This window comes from Bombina bombina, chromosome 5 (assembly GCF_027579735.1).
Source record: "Bombina bombina isolate aBomBom1 chromosome 5, aBomBom1.pri, whole genome shotgun sequence".
Lineage (NCBI taxonomy): Eukaryota > Metazoa > Chordata > Amphibia > Anura > Bombinatoridae > Bombina > Bombina bombina.
In genome coordinates this window covers 479,288,302-479,308,789 of record NC_069503.1, presented here as the reverse complement: position 1 = coordinate 479,308,789, position 20,488 = coordinate 479,288,302, and the positions used below count along the sequence as shown (strand labels likewise).

At 35.9% G+C, this 20,488-nt stretch overlaps 1 protein-coding gene across 1 annotated transcript in view; it reads left to right on the top strand.

Annotated features, from left to right (window-relative positions):
* Window positions 1-1,454: 1,454 nt before the first annotated feature.
* LOC128660490 (uncharacterized) overlaps window positions 1,455-20,488 on the top strand; it is a gene marked incomplete in the record, with an annotated part of 570,712 nt that continues 551,678 nt past the window's right edge. The window contains 4 exon segments of the mRNA XM_053714367.1: window positions 1,455-1,584; window positions 13,581-13,651; window positions 14,212-14,251; window positions 18,027-18,089. Of these exon segments, the coding sequence (XP_053570342.1) occupies window positions 18,038-18,089 (52 nt within the window).

Genomic DNA, 20,488 nt, shown 5'->3' with positions numbered 1-20,488 from the left:
AAAAAAATATAAAATGTATTTTTATTTTTTTATTGGAAGACTGTCTGCCAGTACTTAAGATGGGGTGACCAGTGGGGGGAGGTTTAGAGAGCTGTTTGAGAGGAGTCAGGTAGGGATCAGGAGGTGGGAAGTGTCAGGTGAGAGTCTAATCTCTACACTAAATCTAAAATGAAAGGGACATAAAACAGGTTGAGATCTGTGCATATCCTTAAAGGGCTAATTAATTAATTAAAATAGTTTCCATAGAAAAACTGTTTAAAAATTGCTGGCAAGTATTTTAAAATAATTTCCAAAGATAAGCTAAATGAATGACATAGCTAAGCTGCCTGGAGAAGCCAACTCCATCCCCCTTATCAGTGTTTAGACACAGGCATTGTATTTCAACTAAGTTCACAGCTTCTAGGCATGCTCCAGCAGATAATCCCTATTCATGTTTGCATTCTACCAAAACAACAATAGATAGAGCTACAGCCATAGCAGGAAATGTGTGGGGGGAGTTAGAGCTTTACAATTCGGAAACTTAAAAGAAAGGGTTAATGGTGAGGCACTGCAGTATAAATTTGAAGGTAAGGAAATTAAAGTACATATTATTATATTTTGTCTCTAGCTCAAAGATAACTGATTTACCCCTTAACTGCCGGGAATAATAGAAGTGTGGAGGGCAGCTGCAATTAGCGGCCTTCTAATTACCAAAAAGCAATGACAAAGCCATATATGTCTGCTAATTCTGAACAAAAGGGATCCCAGAAAAGCTTTTATAACCATTTGTGCAATGATTGTACAAGTGGTATATAAATATTTTCAGTGAGAAACCCAAAGTTTGTCCTTACAACTTTCCATTTTACTTCTATTGTAAAATGTTCTTTGTTTTTCTGTTATCCTTTGTTGAAAAGCAGGGATGTTTGTATAAGCTCAGGAGTTTGCATGTCTGCAGCTATTTGGCATTGGCAGCTGTTTTGCAACAGTCATAAATTAGCAAGAGCACTAGATGGCAGCCCTATTTCCTGTCATGTAGAGCTTCAGGCATACAAATAAGTAAATTGGAAACGTTTTAAAATTGCATTCTCTTTCTGAATAATAAAAAAATGGGTTTCATGGCCCTTTAATAAAGATTAGTACTTTAGGTTTTTTTCCAGCTTGCACACTGAACTTTTATAAAATGCGTAATTTATATATCAGTCTGAGGTAGGGGAAAACATCAAGGGCAACAAAAAATGTTGTACAGTAAGGATAGTGCCAACTTAATTTAGAACACCGACGACTTGGAGTTTTCCACAGAACACCTGTGCTAGTGTTATACATTTGAAAAAAATAAAAATAAATATATCGCTGTTATATATATAATATATATATCTCAACATGACACTTTCTGTCTGACAAAAGGTTGTTTGCCCAAAAACAATATGGCGCCAGTATGCTCTGCGTCACTTTTTTTTTTACTGCAGGAAGTGAAGTCACTGATATCGCGCTTTACGGTAGAGAATCAACTAGATTTCGTTATATTATTAAAAGGGTCGGTGAATAATATATTGTATTGCAGATCGATTTCATGTTATTGTTTTAAAGGTATAGACGTGGAATCAGGTATGTAGCTTTGCTTTTTCCTCAGGTTGCGTGTTAAGTACAAGCGATGTAGTAGAGCTGTTCCAAGCTGATGTATGATATTTTACCGATAATTGTCTATTAATTTATTATACTCTCGCTGTTATTAGTATTTTATATGTATGTTCCCTGCATTAGTGTAGTGAAGTGATGTGTATAAATATGAGCAAAATATTTTTTCCTTGTCTGAAACTGTTATTGACATAAATGCAACTTGTACATATGACAACACTATTTGTTACCCCTCACGTTTATAATTTTTATTGTACATTTTGAGTCGTTGGCGAGGAACTTTGTCATAACTCTTCTCTAGTCATTAAAAATAACCATATTGACAACATTCTAAAGATTATGGTAGGGTGTAATTTAATTTCTATTTTGTGCGTTTATGCTGGCCATAAAGAAACAAAATAAATAACATCAAAGAACATAATTGCATAATGCTCCTATTGTGCTAGTGCTTTAAGAATATGTTGATGTTCTACAAATAAATAATTATATAGGGAGTATTGAGATCAATTAAAATTAGTAAATCCACATCATAAACACACATGATTTAAAGGGACACGGAACCCAAAATTTTTCTTTCATGATTCAGATAGAGCGTGCAATTTTAAGCAACTTTAAAATTTACTCCTGTTATACATTTTTTTTTTCTTCCTCAGTCTTTTGCTATCTTTATTTGAAAAAGCAGGAATGTAAGCTTAGGAGCCTGCACATTTGTGGTTCAGCACCTGGGTAGGGTATGCTGTTTGGTGGCTAAATGTGGCCAACCACAAATGGGCCGGCTGCTAAGCTTACATGCCTGCTCTTTCAAATAAAGATACCAAGAGAACAAAGACAAATTTATCATAGATGTAGATGAGAAAGTTGCTTAAAGGGACACTGAACCCAATTTTTTTCTTTCATGATTCAGATAAAGCATGACATTTTAAGCAACTTTCTAATTTACTCCTATTATCAATTTTTCTTTGTTCTCTTGCTATCTTTATTTTAAAAGCAGGAATGTAAATCTTAGCAGTAAATCTTAGCAGCCAGCCCATTTTAGGTTCAGCACCATAGATAGCGCTTGCTTATTGGAGGCTTAAATTTACCCCCAATAAGCAAGCATAACCCAGGTTCTCAACCAAAAATGGGATGGCTCCTATGCATCACATTACTGTTTTTTAAATTAAGATGGAAGAGAACGAATAAAAAATAATAGGACTAAATTAGAAAATTGCTTATATGCTCTATCTGAATCATGAAAGAAAATGGGGTTTCATATCCATTTAAGGTTAGGGAGGCCTGAGGACAGGTTTGACAACCAGTGTACTAGACCACTGGTTTTCAAACCAGGCCTCCCTAACAGGCCACATTTTAAGGTTATCTGAACTGGAGCACAGGTGAAATAATCGGCTGATTAGGAAACCTGGTTATTTTACCTGCTCTCATCCAAGGTAATCCAGAATATCTGAACTGTTGGGGAGGCCTGGTGAAAGGTTTGAAAACCAGTGTACTAGACTGATTAAGGAGATCTGAAAGATGACTCATGATATTTAATTAGGAAATTAAAAGGACAGTAAAGTAATAAAAAAAATCTTTCATGATTAAAATATGGCATGTAATTTTAAAACAACTTTCCAATTTAATTTTATTACCAATTTTGCTTTGTTCACTTGGTATTCTTAGTTGAAAGCTGAATCTAGGAGGTTCATGTGCTAATTTCTTAGACCTTGAAGACTGCCTCTAATCTGAAAGAATTTTGACAGTTTTTCATCACTAGAAGGCATTAGTTCATGTGTTTCATATAGATAACATTGAGCTCAGGCACGTGAAGCTCCTAGGAGTCAGCACTGATTGGCTAAAAATGCAAGTTTGTCAAAAGAACTGAAATAAGGGGGCAGTGTGCAGAGGCATAGATACAAGGTTATCACAGAGGTAAAATGTATATTATAATAACTGTGTTGGTTATGCAAAATTGGGAAATGGGTAATAAAGGGATTATCTACCTTTTTAAACAACAAAAATTCTGGAGTTTACAGTCCATTTAAACGTCCTTAATTGTTAATATTTTCTCTTTCTTTCATGTAATTGGCAAGAGTCCATGAGCTAGTGACGTATGGGATATACAATCCTACCAGGAGGGGCAAAGTTTCCCAAACCTCAAAATGCCTATAAATACACCCCTCACCACACCGACAATTCAGTTTTACAAACTTTGCCTCCTATGGAGGTGGTGAAGTAAGTTTGTGCTAAGATTTCTATGTTGATATGCGCTTCTCAGCATTGTTGAAGCCCGATTCCTCTTAGGGTACAGCGAATGTCAGAAGGATGTGAAGGGACTATCACCTATTGAATGCAATTGTTTTCCTCATGGGGATCTATTTCATAGGTTCTCTGCTATCGGTCATAGAGATTCATCTCCTACCTCCCTTTTCAGATTGACGATATACTCTCATGTTCCATTACCTCTACTGATAACTGTTTCAGTACTGGTTTGGCTATCTGCTATATGGGGATGGGTGTCTTCAGGTAAGTATGTTTTAATTATTTAAGACACTCTCAGCTATGGTTTGGCACTTTATGTATTTATATAAAGTTTTAAATATATGTATTGTACTTATATTTGCCATGATTCAGGTTTCAGTATACAGGTGGCCCTCGTTTTACAACGGTTCAATTTACACCGTTTCAGAATAACAACCTTTTTTCCAGTCATGTGACTGCTATTGAAAAGCATTGAGAAGCAGTGCATTTATTAAAATAGCCAGTAGGTGGAGCTGTCCACTTGTGTTGCAGCAAAGCCAAGCAAGCTGAAATTAATCAGTTTAACCAGGCATGAGCTATCAAGCAGATTTAAAAGGAATAAGATCTTCCTGTCTATAAATCAGTCCAGATTGGAATGCATAGAAAGAACTGTTTGCAGAAAAATGCAAGTGAAGTCTGTGTTGTGTGATTATTTTATTAGGTTTATAATGCTGTTTAGCATTTAAAGTCTTCATTTCAAAGCTTTAAAAATAACGTATTAGGTGTTACTTATGACAATTTTGAGAGGGGCCTGGAACCTATCTCCCTCACTTCCCATTGACTTACATTATAAAATGGATTTCAATTTACAAAGGTTTCGGTTTACAACCATTCCTTCTGGAACCTAACCCCGGCGTAAACTGAGGGCTACCTGTATTTCCTTTTGCAGACTGTCAGTTTGATATCTGGGAAATGCATTTTTTAGAAATGTATTTCTTACCTGGGGTGTAGTCTTTTTTTCAATTGACTGTCATTTTTCTAAATCGCGGGCAGAATTATACTCGCAAGGGCGCAAAATGTTTGTTGCGTCATTCTTGGCGCAAGATTTTTTTTTTTTACGCAAATTTGTCATTTCCGGCGTCTTAGTTGACGCCAGGTCCTTTCACAAGGTTGCGTCATCTATGACGTGAGTGTGTCCTTTCTGGATGTTTTTGCCGCCAAAAAAAATATTTCTCTGTTTGTTGTGTGTCATACTTGATGCCAAATATTTTCATTATTTTAGACCCCTTTCCTATTTGCCTCTTGCCTTTTTCTATGTCAGAGGGCTATTCTGTTTGCATTTTTTTCCTATTCCTGAAACTGCCATATAAGGAAATTGATAATTTTGCCTTATATGTTGTTTTTTTCTCTTACATTTGCAAGATGTCTCAATCTGTTCCTGTCTCAGAATTCACTGCTGGATCCCTGCTGCCTGATAACAGTTCTACCAAAGCTAAGTGCATTTGTTGTAAACTTGTGGAGATTATACCTCCAGCTGTGGTTTTTAATAGTTGTCATGATAAACTTTTACATGCAGATAATATATCCATCAGTAGTAGTTCATTACCTGTTGCTGTTCCCTCAACATCTAATGCACAAGATATACCTGTAAATTTAAAATAATTTATTTCTGATTCTATTCAGAAGGCTTTGTCTGCCATTCCGCCTTCTAATAAACGTAAAAGGTCTTTTAAAACTTCTCATAAGGTTGATGAAATTTCAAATGACCAGCAACATACTGAATTATCCTTCTCTAAATGAGGATCTATCTGATTCAGAAGATCCTGCCTCAGATATTGACACTGATAAATCCTTTTATTTATTTAAAATGGAGCATATTCGTTCTTTGTTAAAAGAAGTGTTGATTAAATTGGATATGGAGGAAACTAGTCATCTTGATATTAAAACTAGTAAATGTTTTTAAATTCTATTTATACAGGGAGTGCATAATTATTAGGCAAGTTGTAATTTTGAGGATTAATTTTATTATTGAACAACCATGTTCTCAATGAACCCAAAAAACTCATTAATATCAAAGCTGAATAGTTTTGGAAGTAGTTTTTAGTTTGTTTTTAGTTATAGCTATTTTAGGGGGATATCTGTGTGTGCAGGTGACTATTACTGTGCATAATTATTAGGCAACTTAACAAAAAACAAATATATACCCATTTCAATTATTTATTTTTACCAGTGAAACCAATATAACATCTCAACATTCACAAATATACATTTCTGACATTCAAAAACAAATCAGTGACCAATATAGCCACCTTTTCTTTGCAAGGACACTCAAAAGCCTGCCATCCATGGATTCTGTCAGTGTTTTGTCTGTTCACCATCAACATTGCGTGCAGCAGCAACCACAGCCTCCCAGACACTGTTCAGAGAGGTGTACTGTTTTCCTCCTTGTAAATCTCACATTTGATGATGGACCACAGGTTCTCAATGGGGTTCAGATCAGGTGAACAAGGATGCCATGTCATTAGATTTTCTTCTTTTATACCCTGGCGTCTGAGTCAGACTGGAGCTCTCTGCCCTTTACCAATCCAGCCACGGGCCCATCCATCTGGCCCATCAAGACTCACTCTCATTTCATCAGTCCATAAAACCTTAGAAAAATCAGTCTTGAGATATTTCTTGCCCAGTCTTGACGTTTCAGCTTGTGTGTCTTGTTCAGTGGTGGTCGTTCTTTCAGCCTTTCTTACCTTGGCCATGTCTCTGAGTATTGCACACCTTGTGCTTTTGGGCACTCCAGTGATGTTGCAGCTTTGAAATATGGCCAAAACTGGTGGGCAAAGTGGCATCTTGGCAGCTGCACGCTTGACTTTTCTCAGTTCATGGGCAGTTATTTTGCGCCTTGGTTTTTCCACACGCTTCTTGCGAGCCTGTTGACTATTTTGAATGAAACGCTTGATTGTTCGATGATCACGCTTCAGAAGCTTTGCAATTTTAAGAGTGCTGCATCCCTCTGCAAGATATCTCACTATTTTTGACTTTTCTGAGCCTGTCAAGTCCTTCTTTTGACCCATTTTGCCAAAGGAAAGGAAGTTGCCTAATAATTATGCACACCTGATATAGGGTGTTGATGTCATTAGACCACACCCCTTCTCATTACAGAGATGCACATCACCTAATATGCTTAATTGGTAGTAGGCTTTCGAGCTATACAGCTTGGAGTAAGACAACATGCATAAAGAGGATGATGTGGTCAAAATACTCATTTGCCTAATAATTCTGCACTCCCTGTAAACCTCCTGTGGTTATTCCAGAGGTTTTTCCAGTTCCTGATGCTATTTCTGATATGATTTCTAAGGAAAGGAATAAGCCATGGTACTTCTTTTATTCCTTTTTCAAGGTTTAAAAAATAGTATCCTTTGCCAGAAGTTAGATTGGAGTTTTGTGAAAAGATCCCCAAAATTGATGGGGCTCTCTCTACACTTGCTAAACGTACTACTATTCCTACGGCAGATAGTATTTCTTTTTTTTTTTTTTTTAAATCAAAGATTTTTATTAAGGTATTTAGCATAACAATGTGGTTACTATAATGATATACACAACATCTTTGAAATATAATAGTCTGTACATATACATCATAAAAGAAAACCATACCACAAAATACAGATATTCTCATAGGTGATATATCTTAATCACACATAAGTATCCAAACTAAATTGTTAAAACCCAACTAAACAAGCTTGATGTGTATATATTTAACATTTCTGCTGGGTAATAATACCTTTCTTTTTAGTTTTGTATACTTAGATAAGCAATCCTCTCTAGTAGGTTAGTTCACCTTATAGTATGATATCTAACACCAATAAAAAATGAATAAGAAATTATCATGTTAATTATAGAAGAGGATGACAACATATATTCATTGCTTAATAAGTGGTCAGAAAAGACCTGCCATAGGTAACCAGAAACAACTTGGATTTATCACAGAGGAAACTTCATGCACATTAACCTTAGTTCCAATGACATAATGGTAAACTATCTTTCCTTATTTATAAACTAAGAAGCTCTTGGGAAAAATGAGATGGGTTTTATTAAGTAAAAGATACATTAGAGACAGTCCCTGTTAGTGCTTAATACATCTCAAGTATACCTTTCATAGCTCAGTAAATGACTATACCCCCATTTGTATAGAAGAATATGTACCCGGTATGTTGGGGAAAAACTTTGTCGGGCTAGCTATCTGAGAAGCATCACAATATATAGGTTCATAAGGAATATGTGTTATATATATATATATATATATATATATAACATTTTAGGATCCCCATCAAAGAAGCGGAACACTCACCACTCAGGGTTAATATAGATAGTCTAGCTCAGCAAACTGAATTATATATAGGAATACAAGTTTAGTAGGTTAGAAGAAATCTATATACATCTTTAAAGGCAAACCCAGTTACACACATAATATTGCCCCCCAAATAAAAACTATTAACTCCAATCATAAGGCTATGTATAATATGAATAATAACATAATCATGTGGGTAGTTATAAAATCCAATGATAAACCAAACAGGACTTCTAGTGAGACTTAGTATGTCTCAGGTCAGGTATATACTATAAACCTCCTAAAATAGGGAAGCAGAATGTCTACCACCAGAGGTTAGTAACTTTAGACTGAGTCAGTGATCTCAATTATATATGAAAATATCCCCACAGCAGACCTGGTATAATCTACATGCAATATTACTCACAAACATAGTCACATTTCTGGTATTACCCAGCACACGTAAAAAGCTAGCACACAATCAAGGAGTTCAATGCTAGCATGGGGAAAGTATGGGATTCACTACAAAGCGTCCATCACTATCCGACACCAACTCTTGTGCATCAATTAAGAGGTAAGTAGTACAGCACTCGGAAAATTGTACACCCAGATGCATAAACACTGGTAAGAGACATGGCGGACCAAAACCGCATCTGCTTTCTCGGCAGTATCCCCACGCTGTCGCTCCACTGCTCGCTGCTGGCCAATATCTTCGGTACTTCTAGATGCCTAGTAATCGCTGAAAGTCTCCTTTCCTGTATAGTTGTGAAGCCCTCATTACCCCCGCGGGGACCGGCCGCGTCCCTTCCCAGGGGAGCCGAGGGCAACAATGAACAATCTGTGTAGTTTCTTAGGTATGGGACCTTTCAGTACCTGAAATTGAGGTGTTAGTTTAGGGCTGTGCAACACAGCATATGAGGTCGGTCCAGGACGTGGGTCTACAGATTCATCTGTCCACTCAGTTACCGCATTCACCAGAGTGTATCCTTGTACCTTAGGAGGTGATCTCACCGGACTTGACGCTTGGCAAATGGATCTCAAATTCATAAACCTGCAATCTATTAGTTGGTCTAAGGCTTCTATTATAGTTTGTAATATAGCATGGAAGTCCTCTATATTATCAACTTTATGTAATGTTCTGGCTTGTATAAGAAATAATAGCAGATTAATACTGCTCTACTCAAGTAATTTGTGTACTCGAGGGGGGTGGTGTATGCGTGTGATGAAGTCACGGCCTACCGTCCAAGTTCTATCTGTATGAACCCAGCATGAGATAGCATATATATTAAAGTGTCATTCAGCTCCCTTCTCCAATGTGAGCTTAATACATTTCAATGTAAAAAGTCAAGTTTGAGAAGAGAAATTCAATATATATTTAGATGAACTTGAGGAGCTCCATGAGGTTGCTGCTGATCATGGCCGCCTTCCAGAAACGCCCCCCGATAGTATTTCTTTTAAAGATCCTTTAGATAGTAAAATTGAATCTTATCTAAGGAAAGCTTATTTATATTCAGGTCATCTTTTTTGGCCTGCAATTTATTTGGCTGATGTTGAGCTGCTTCTACTTTTTGGTTGGATACTTTAGCGCAACAAGTATCGGATCATGATTTCTCTAGCATTGTTAAGTTGATTCAACATGCTAATAATTTAATTTGTGATGCCATTTTTGATATTATCAAAATTGATGTTAAATCTATGTCTTTAGCTATTTTAGCTAGAAGAGCTTTTGTGGCTCAAGTCTTGGAATGCTGATATGACTTCTAAATCCAGATTGCTATCTCTTTCTTTCCAAGGTAATAAATTAGTTGGTTCTCAGTTGGATTCAATAATTTCAACTGTTACTGGGGGGGAAGGGAGTTTTTTTGCCTCAGGATAAAAAACCTAAGGGCAAATCTAAAGCTTTTAACCGTTTTTGTTCCTTTCGTCAAAATAAGGAACAGAAACCTAATTCTTCCCCCAAGGAATCTGCTTCCAATTGGAAACCTTCAAATTGGAATAAATCCAATCCATTTAAGAGATCAAAACCAGCTCCCAAGTCCGCATGAAGGTATGGCCCTCATTCCAGCTCAGCTAGTAGGGGGCAGATTCAAATTTTCAAAGAGGTTTGGATCAATTCGGTCCAAAATCATTGGATTCAGAGTATTGTCTCTCAGGGGTACAGAATAGGATTCAGAGTAAGACCGCCTGTGAGAAGATTTTTTCTCACGCATTCCGGTAAAGGCTCAGGCTTTTCTGAAGTGTGTTTCAGACCTGGAGTTATCAGGGGTATCATGCCAGTTCCGTTTCAGGAACAGGGTCTGGGGTTTTTATTCAAGTCTATTCATTGTTCCAAAAAAAGAGAATTCATTCAGACCAGTTTTGGATCTAAAGATTTTGAATCTATATGTAAGAGTTCCAAATTTCAAAATGGTGATTATAAGGACTATTCTGCCTTTTGTTCAGCAAGGGCATTATATGTCCACAATAGACTTACAGGATGCATATCTTCATATTCCGATTCATCCAGATCATTATCAGTTCAGGATATTCTCTTTTCTAGACGAGCATCACCAATTTGTTGCTCTTCCTTTTGGCCTAGCGACAGCTCCAAGAATCTTTTCAAGGTTCTAGGTGCCCTACTCTCTGTAATCAGAAAGCGGGGTATTGCGGTGTTTCCTTATTTGGACAATATCTTGGTACTCGCTCAGTCTTTACGTTCTGCAGAATCTCACACCAATCAACTAGTGTTGTTTCTTCAAAGACGTGGTTGGAGGATCAATTTACCAAAAAGTTCTTTGATTCCTCAGACAAAGGTAACCTTTTTAGGTTTCCAGATAGATTCAGTGTCCATGGACTTTGTCTCTAACAGACAAGAGATGTTTGAAATTGGTTTGCAGCCTGTCGGAGCCTTCAGTCTCAGTCATTCCCTTCATATATGCATGGAAGTTTTAGGTCTCATGACTGCAGCATCGGACGCGATCCCCCTTTCCTCGTTTTCATATGAGACCTCTCCAGCTTTGTATGCTGAACCAATGGTGCAGGGATTATACAAGGATATCACAATTAATATCCTTAAATCCCAATGTTCGACTTTCTCTGACTTGGTGGTTAGATCACCATCGTATAATTTTAGGGGCCTCTTTCGTCCGTCCAACCTGGTCTGTGATCACAACAGATGTGAGTCTTTCAGGTTGTGGAGCTGTTTGGGGATTTCTGACAGCACAAGGAGTTTGGAAATCTCAAGAGGCGAGATTACCAATCAATATTTTGGAACTCCGTGCGATTCTCAGGGCTCTTCAATTTTGGTCACAACTGTGGCATATGTCAATCATCAGGGTGGGACACACAGTCCTCAAGCTATGAAAGAAGTATCTCTGATACTTGTTTGGGCGGAATCCAGCTCCTGTCTAATTTCTGCGGTTCATATCCCAGGTATAGACAATTGGGAAGCAGATTACCTCAGTCGTCAGACTTTACATCCGGGAGAATGGTCTCTCCACCCAGATATGTTTTCTCAAATCGTTCAGATATGGGGGCTTCCAGAAATAGATCTGATGGCATCTCATCTAAACAAAAAACTTCCCAGGTACCTCTCCAGGTCCAGGGATCCTCAGGCGGAAGCAGTAGATGCATTGACACTTCCTTGGTGTTATCAACCTGCTTATATTTTCCCGCCTCTAGTTCTTCCAAGAGTGATCTCCAAAATCATCATGGAGCAATTGTTTGTGCTGCTGGTAGCTCCAACATGGCCTCAAAGGTTTTGGTATGTGGATCTTGTCCGAATGTCCAGTTGCCAACCTTGGCCACTTCCACTAAGGCCAGACCACCTATCTCAAGGTCCGTTTTTCCATCAGGATCTCAATCATTAAATTTGAAGGTATGAAAATTGAACGCTTCGTACTTAGTCATAGAGGTTTCTCTGACTCAGTGATTAATACAATGTTACAGGCTCGTAAATCTGTTTCTAGAAAGATTTATTATCGAGTTTGGAAGACTTACATTTCATGGTGTTCTTCTCATAAATTCTTTTGGCATTCTTTTAGAATTCCTAGAATTTTACAGTTTCTTCAGGATGGTTTGGATAAAGGTTTTCTCTGCAAGTTCCTTGAAAGGACAGATCTCTGCTCTTTCTGTTTTATTTCACAGAAAGATTGCTAAACTTCCTGATATTCATTGTTTTGTGTAGGCTTTGGTTCGTATCAAGCCTGTCATTAAATCAATCTCTCTTCCTTGGAGTCTTAATTTAGTTTTGAAGGCTTTACAGACTCCTCCGTTTGAGCCTATGCATTCTTTGGACATTAAACTACTTTCTTGGAAAGTGTTGTTTCTTTTGGCCATCTCTTCTGCTAGAAGAGTTTCTGAATTATCCGCGCTCTCTTGTGAATCTCCTTTTCTGATTTTTCATCAGGATAAGGCGGTTTTGCAGACTTCATTTAAATTCTTACCTAAGGTTGTGAATTCTAACATTAATAGAGAAATTGTTGTTCCTTCCTTGTTCTTGTTGTTCTTTGGATGTGGTAAGAGCTTTGAAATATTATGTTGAAGCGACTAAAGATTTCAGGTAGACTTCTAGTCTATTTGTTATCTTTTCTGGTTCTAGGAAAGGTCAGAAGGCTTCTGCTGTTTCCTTGGCTTCGTGGTTAAAGTTTTTGATTCATCAAGCATATTTGGAGTCGGGTCAAGCCCCGCCTCAGAGAATCACAGCTCATTCTACTAGATCAGTCTCTACTTCGTGGGCTTTTAAGAATGAAGCTTCAGTTGATCAGATTTGCAAAGCAGCAACTTGGTCTTCCTTGCATACATTTACTAAATTCTACCGTTTTGATGTGTTTGCTTCTTCAGAAGCAGTTTTTGGTAGAAAAGTTCTTCAGGCAGCTGTTTCAGCTTGATTCTTTTGCTTTTGATTTAATTTTTTTCCTTTAATTTATGAGAATAAACTTATTTTTTGGGTTGTGAATTAATTTTTTCAGCGGAAAATGGCTGTTTTTATTTTTATCCCTCCCTCTCTAGTGACTCTTGTGTGGAGTTCCACATCTTGGGTATTGATATCCCATACGTCACTAGCTCATGGACTCTTGCCAATTACATGAAAGAAAATATAATTTATGTAAGAACTTACCTGATAAATTAATTTCTTTCATATTGGCAAGAGTCCATGAGGCCCACCCTTTTATGGTGGTTATGATTGTTTTGTATAAAGCACAATTTTTTCCAAATTCCTTTGATGCTTTTTACTCCTTTCTTTATCACCCCACTACCTGACTATTCGTTAAACTGAATTGTGGGTGTGGTGAGGGGGTGTATTGATAGGCATTTTGAGGTTTGGGAAACTTTGCCCCTCCTGGTAGGATTGTATATCCCATACGTCACTAGCTCATGGACTCTTGCCAATATGAAAGAAATTAATTTATCAGGTAAGTTCTTACATAAATTATGTTTTTTTTAATAGGTCTGAAATTATGGAAGGGGACAGCCAAAGAAGAGAGCTTCCGCCCCCAGGATAGACCATTTCCTCACAAGGTATTTAAATGCATTCTTCTGTTGTCTTGAGCACAGTATTCTCACATCTATATCTATTTGTATCTCTAGATAACATAAATAGTTCTACTAAAGTAAAAACAAGGGGAAAAAAAAGGTTTTAGATGGCTTTGGCCATACTATTCTATTCCCCACTACTACCCTGAACTTCATTGTGGCAAGGTCTTTTTAAGTAATAAGGAATTGTTTCAGTATTTTAAAATAATATGCTATATTATAATGGAACAATGAGATAATTTCTTACTCAATGTGGCATCTACTGGGGTAAGATTCCCATTTTATTAAAGAGTATGAGATTCCCCACCCCTTCTATGGTGTGGCTATAGAAACACTAAGGTTGTTAGACAATGAAAATGTGCTTCCTTATTTTACTACTTTTGAATAAGAAATTATATTTTAGTGAGTATGACTCACTAAGAACAGCTGATAGAAAATGTTTATTGCCATCTTATGTATATATTAGCAGTGTTTATTCAGTCAATAAGTCTAAATAGCCAATTCTGATTTCCCTTTCATATTCCACTTCTTTTGGATATTAAAAGAATCATGTGGACCTGCCTAAAAGACCACCACCCACAGAAGGTAAGTATATTAGTTGGCTTGCAAGGATTTTTTTTTGATAAAACTTTAAAAAAAAAAAAAATTAATATCCTTCCTTGGCAATAGATATTTGTGAGAATTTGTCTGAAGGAAACTTAGCATAAGTGACTACATTATAGAGTAGTATTAAAGGGATATTAAACTCACATTTTTTTCTTTCATGATTCAGATAGAACGTGTAGTTTTTAAGCAACTTTTTATTCTACTCTTATCAAATTTTCTTCGTTCTCTTGCTATCTTATTTGAAAAAACCAGGAATCTAAGCTAATGGGATGTTCAATTTTTGGCTCAGCACCCTGGATAGAGCTTGCTGCGATTGGTGGCTACATTTAGCCACCAATCGCAAGCGCAACCCACGCAACCCAGGTGCTGAACCAAAAAATGGTCTGACTCCTAACCGTCCTTGCTTTCTTTTTCAAATAAAGATAGCATGGGAACAAAGAAAAATTAATAATAGGAGTAAATTAGAAAGTTGCTTAAAATTGCATGCTCTATTTGAATCATGAAAGAAAAAATATGGGTTTAGTGTCCCTTTTTAAGAGAATAATTTTAGAACAGTTCTACAACCTTTTGAAATTGTGGAGAGATCTACTTAAAGGGATACTAAACCCAATTTTTTTATTTCATGATTCAGCTAGAGCATGCGATTTTAAGCAACTTTCTAATTACTCCTATTATCAATTTTTCTTTTTGTTCTCATGTTATCTTGATTTGAAAAAAGCAGTAATGAAAGGTTAGGAGTCAGCCCATTATTAGTTCAGGACCTGGGTAGCGCTTGCTGATTGGTTTGCTACATTTAGCCACAAATCAGCAAGTCAGGATAGCATGAGAACAAAGAAAAATTGATAATAGGAGTAAATTAGAAAGGTGCTTAGAATCGCATGCTCTATTTAATCATGAAAGAAAAAAAATTGGGTTTAGTATCCCTTTAATGCAGAGGTTGCACACCAATGGCACACATTTGATGCAGTTTTCCAGAAAAAAATGCTTGTTGTTATGCTCCATATTATAGAGTCTCCTGTATTTTTTTTAATCTTCTAAGGAAAAATAAACCAATGAGGAAAATATTAGTTTAACATTTGGTGCTCCGTTCATTAAAGAAATATTGCAATCCCTATATTATGTCAGCCATTTATTAGGATTCCTTTCAAGGTATTTTTGGTATCAATAGTGAGATCTTGTGAGAACTTCAAACTGCTAAAGTGTTGGATTGAGCTATGCATGTATATCACATTGTTAAAGCCATCAGAGTCATTAGTGAAAGTTAGCATAGTCTCTTCATGGCTAACCCTTGTCCAGATTCCCTTTGCATATATGTGTTTTTTTTTTTTTCTCTAGTTTTATCTTACCAATTCTTTCTATGATTTATCAACGTGCTCCAAGGATTATACATATTTTAAAGGACATTATACACAAAATGTAATACACTACTTTTAAAGAAGAATATGCACAGGACACTAATATTAAATATCCAGTATAAACCTTTTTAAAAACTTAGAGGCTCCCAGTTTAGCACTGTTGATGAGTTTAGGCTGTAACACCCACTGGAAGGGGCTGAGAAAGCTGAATGTACAGAGCCTCCATTGCATTTGAAAATACCCAGTGCAAATAAGTATGACCGTCAGCAGAAGAGAGATTGCTTATGCATGTTGAGGGATATTTTACATATCACTGACTGAGTAAATCTATATTAGTTTCTGTTGATGCTGTACTTTATTTTGCACATGTATAAAATTAGCCGGAGTCCCTAAAATGCTTTGCATGTTTAAATTTACAGTTGTGAGGTAGTGGCTAATGAATATGTAGCCACTTTTTTGTTTTACTATTGCATTTATTGATACAATTATACCAGCCTGATGACAAAAATAATTCGTAAATATGGAAAACACTAAAATTCAGCCTCTACTTGTCTGATCATATTTAATGTATCAGAATAGTGGGTACGCTCTGAAGGGTTTTTATATGTAAAATATAACATTGTAACATTGTATATGTGTGTGCAATATCTGTATATTTGTTAAATATGGTTTTAGGAAAATCCTTGTTGTTTTATTTTATATTAAAGGGAAGGTGTACATTAATTTTCATATAACTGCATGTAATAGACCCTACTTTAAAGGATTACTTTCTGTTATAATTTTTAAGCTAAACAACTAACATATTAAAGTTAATAAACATTAATTAAAAACCTACTGACCTATATTTTCTCCAAAACGAAGTTTCATAACGTTCTAAAAGTTATATCTTTTATTCGCCGATGATGTCACGTTATCCTGCCCACTATTTTCAGCACTGAGTGTTCAAAATACTTAACCAATAACTTTGTGTTTAAAGCGCCATTTTGAAACCTAGGTATTGTAAACGGATTGGTACAGAGCAAAGGATACCCACGGAGTGGGTTTGGAAAACAATTACATTTGCAGACAAGATTTCTGATATTACGGTAGAGATATGTTAATGAAATGCTATTGATAAAAAGCGTATTTGGGGTAGTTAGTTAGTACCTAGGCATAGAAAATATTTACTTACAGTGGCCCTTTAAAGAAGAATATACACAGATACTGATCTAAAAATCCAGTATAAAACATTTTAAAAAATTGCTTAGAAGCTCCCAGTTTAGAACTGTTGATGAGGTTTCGGCTAGGACACCGCAGTGAAAAGGGCTGGGAAAACATGAAGATCAGACACTCCCTTCATATGAAAATACAGATAACATAAACAAGAGCCAGGAGTCTGTAAACGCGTGTATACATCTGACACTGTGGGGCTTGGTTAGGAGTCTGAAAATCATCACAATGTTATTAAAAAAAGAAATAAGCAAAACTATACAACGTTACAAAACACTACCAGATGTGCTATATAAATGAATCATCTGCAAGACCTTTTATGCAAAGAAAAATCTAGTGTACAATGCCCCTTTAACTGATATACAAGTAATTGGTCTATTATTGTAAAATTGTATTGATTTTTTTTTTTTTTTTGTGCGCTAAATTGCAGTATAATTTTGAGCTATATCTCTATAGTTACTCCATAAAATTGAAAAGCATTTTAAGCATTCTCCGCACAGCTAAGACCACCCAGCTAATTTTACTAATCACCCAGTTAAAATAATCAATTTTTTTCAATGGTTCCACAAATTGTCATTAAATTAGTTTGTTAAATTATACAATTAATTTGTGCTTTGGATAGCATAAGAAAATGTTTAATAACAGAAAATGTTATAATATTGCAAAGTACTGTTCTCTTCCGGCTACTTAAAGGGACATGAAACCCAAAAATTTTCTTTCATGATTCTGATAGAGAATACAATTTTAAACAACTTTCAATTTACTTCTATTATTTAATTTGCTTTCTTCTCTTGTTATCCTTTGCTGAAAGGTTTATCTATGAAAGCTTAGGAGCACCAAAGAACCTAGGTTCTAGTTGCTGATTGGTGGATGCATAAATATACCAATTGTCATTGCTCACGCATGTGTTCAGTCAGCCCACCAGAAGTGCATTGCTGCTCATTCAACAAAGGCATACCAAGAGAACAGACAATTATTTAATAGGAGTAAATTAGAAAGTTGCTTAAAATGTCATGCTCTATCTTTATCATCAAAGAAAAAATTTGGGTTTCAAATCCCTTTAATATGCCACCCAGCTGGCAATATTTCTGTTCAGCACACTGGTATTTTTGAGCATGATATAGACAATGATACAATAAAATAATGTAGCTTCACTTCAAATATTGAATGCCTTTTTTTGTTTTGCTTAGGTCCTAGGTATATGTCTCTGATTGATTTTATTCAAGATCCTGTAAGAACAGACCCCGCAGTTGGTATGTTAATTAATTTATTTTTAACAAATATATTTTTGTTTAAAGTCAATCAAATGTGCTCATTTTCCATTCCTTTTTGAAGAGCACGTTTAAAGTCTTGAGAGCCTTTTTGTATGGGTAATCTTATACCCATTGCTGTAGCGTATTAGGATAGATATAAATGAGTCCCTAAACTGAGCATTCAATCCCTGTGATTGAATCCTGCATGGCCCATTGCAGCTTCTTTGGTCAGTTGTGTAAAAGTACAAGCATAAATAATACATACGTGGTTTTTTTTAAATGATTTCTAGTAATTAATTATGCATTATATGATAAATTACAATTTTCAGCATAATGCACATTTAATATTTGCTCAGTCAGATTCTCTCTCTCTCTCTTTCTCTTTCTCTTTCCTCTTTCTCTTTCTCTTCTTTCTCCTCTTCTCTCTCTTTCTCTCTTTCTCTCTTTCTCTCTTTCTCTCTTTCTCTCTTTTCTCTTTTTCTCTTTTTCTCTTTTCTCTTTTTCTCTCTTTCTCTTTTTTCTCTTTTTCTCTTTTTCTCTTTTTCTCTTTTTCTCTTTTTCTCTCTTTTCTCTTTTTCCTCTTTTTTCTCTTTTTCTCTCTTTTTCTCTTTTTCCTCTTTTTCTCTTTTTCTCTTTTTCTCTTTTTCTCTTTCTCTTTTTCTCTTTTTCATCTTTTTCTCTTTTTCTTCTTTTTCTCTTTTTCTCTTTTTCTCTTTTTCTTTTTCTTCTCTTTTTCCTCTTTTTCTCTTTTTCTCTTTTTCCTCTTTTTCTCTTTTTCTCTTTTTCTCCTTTTTCTCTTTTTCTCTTTCTTCTCTTCTCTCTCTTTCTCTCTTTCTCTCTTTTTCTCTTTTCTCTCTTTCTCTCTTTCTCTCTTTCTCTCTTTTTCTCTTTTTCCTCTTTTTCTCTCTTTTTCTCTTTTTCTCTCTTTTCTCTTTTTCTCTTTTTCTCTTTTTCTCTTTTTCTCTTTTCTCCTTTTTTCTCTTTCTCTTTCTCTTTTTCTCTTTCTCTCTTTCTCTCTTTTCCTCTTTCTCTCTTTTCTCTCTTTCTCTCTTTTTCTCTTTTTCTCTTCTCTCTTTCTCTTTTTTCTCTTTTTCTCTTTCTCTTTTCCTCCTCTTTCCTCTTTCTGTCTTTTCTCTCTTTCTCTCTTTCTCTCTTTCTCCTTTTTCTCTTCTTTCTCTTTTTCTCTTTTTCTCTTTTTCCTCTTTTTCTCCTTTTTCTCTTTTTTCTCTTTTTCTCTTTTTCCTCTTTTTCCTCTTTTCTCTTTCTTTTTTCTCTTTTTCTCTTTTTCTCTTTTCTCTTTTTTCTCTTTTTCTCTTTTCTCTTATTCTCCTATTTCTCTTCTTTCCTCTTTTTCTCCTTTTTCTCTTTTCTCTTTTTCTCTTTTTCTCTTTTCTCTTCTCTCTCTCCTTTTCTCTTTCTCTCTCTCTCTCTTTCTCTTTCTCTCTCTCTCTCTCATCTCTCCTCTCTCTCTCTCTCTTTCATATGCTGCTGAAAAACAGTATTTTTACAAGAAGCTTCTTAAAATGCATTACAGTTTTTGTTTTATTTTAACAAATGTTCCTGTAATGAGAAAAAAAGAGATATTTCTATGCTCATTAGGCATGGCACTATCTACCAATACTGCAGCGGGAGCTCTACTTATTAGCAAGTGATTAATCCGGCTATAAAGGGACATGAAACCCACATTTCTCCTGTTAAGTGTAGTCAGTCCACGGGTCATCCATTACTTATGGGATTATATCTCCTCCCTAACAGGAAGTGCAAGAGGATCACCCAAGCAGAGCTGCTATATAGCTCCTCCCTCTACGTCATACCCAGTCATTCTCTTGCACCTAACTAATAGATAGGGACGTTGTGAGAGGACTGTGGTTAATTAAAATTAGTTTTTATATCTTCAATCAAAAAGTTTGTTATTTTAAACAGCACCGGAGTGTGTGTTTTTTCTCAGGCAGCATTAGAAGAAGAATCTACCTGAGTTTTGTGTATGATCTTAGCCGGTCGTAACTAGATCCATTTGCTGTTCAACCCGGCCATTCTGAGGAGTGAGGTAACTTCAGAACATGGGACAGCGGGGCAGGGTTCACCTGCAAGGAGGTATTTTGCAGTATATTATTTTCTAAGGAATGGAATTGACTGAGAAAATACTGCTAATACCCATATAATGTAAGTGCAGCTTAAATGCAGTAGTAGCGACTGGTATCAGGCTGATATGTATGTATGTTACACTGAGGTATTTCTGGGGAATGGAACTTCACTAAGAAAATACTGTGTACATTTAACTTATGTTTGAGCCCCCACTGCAGTGAAAGCGACTAGCAGCAGGCTTAGTATCATTTCATAATTTTATTTTAAAACGTTTTACTGGCATGTTAATCGTTTTTTTTTCAGAGGTACTTGGT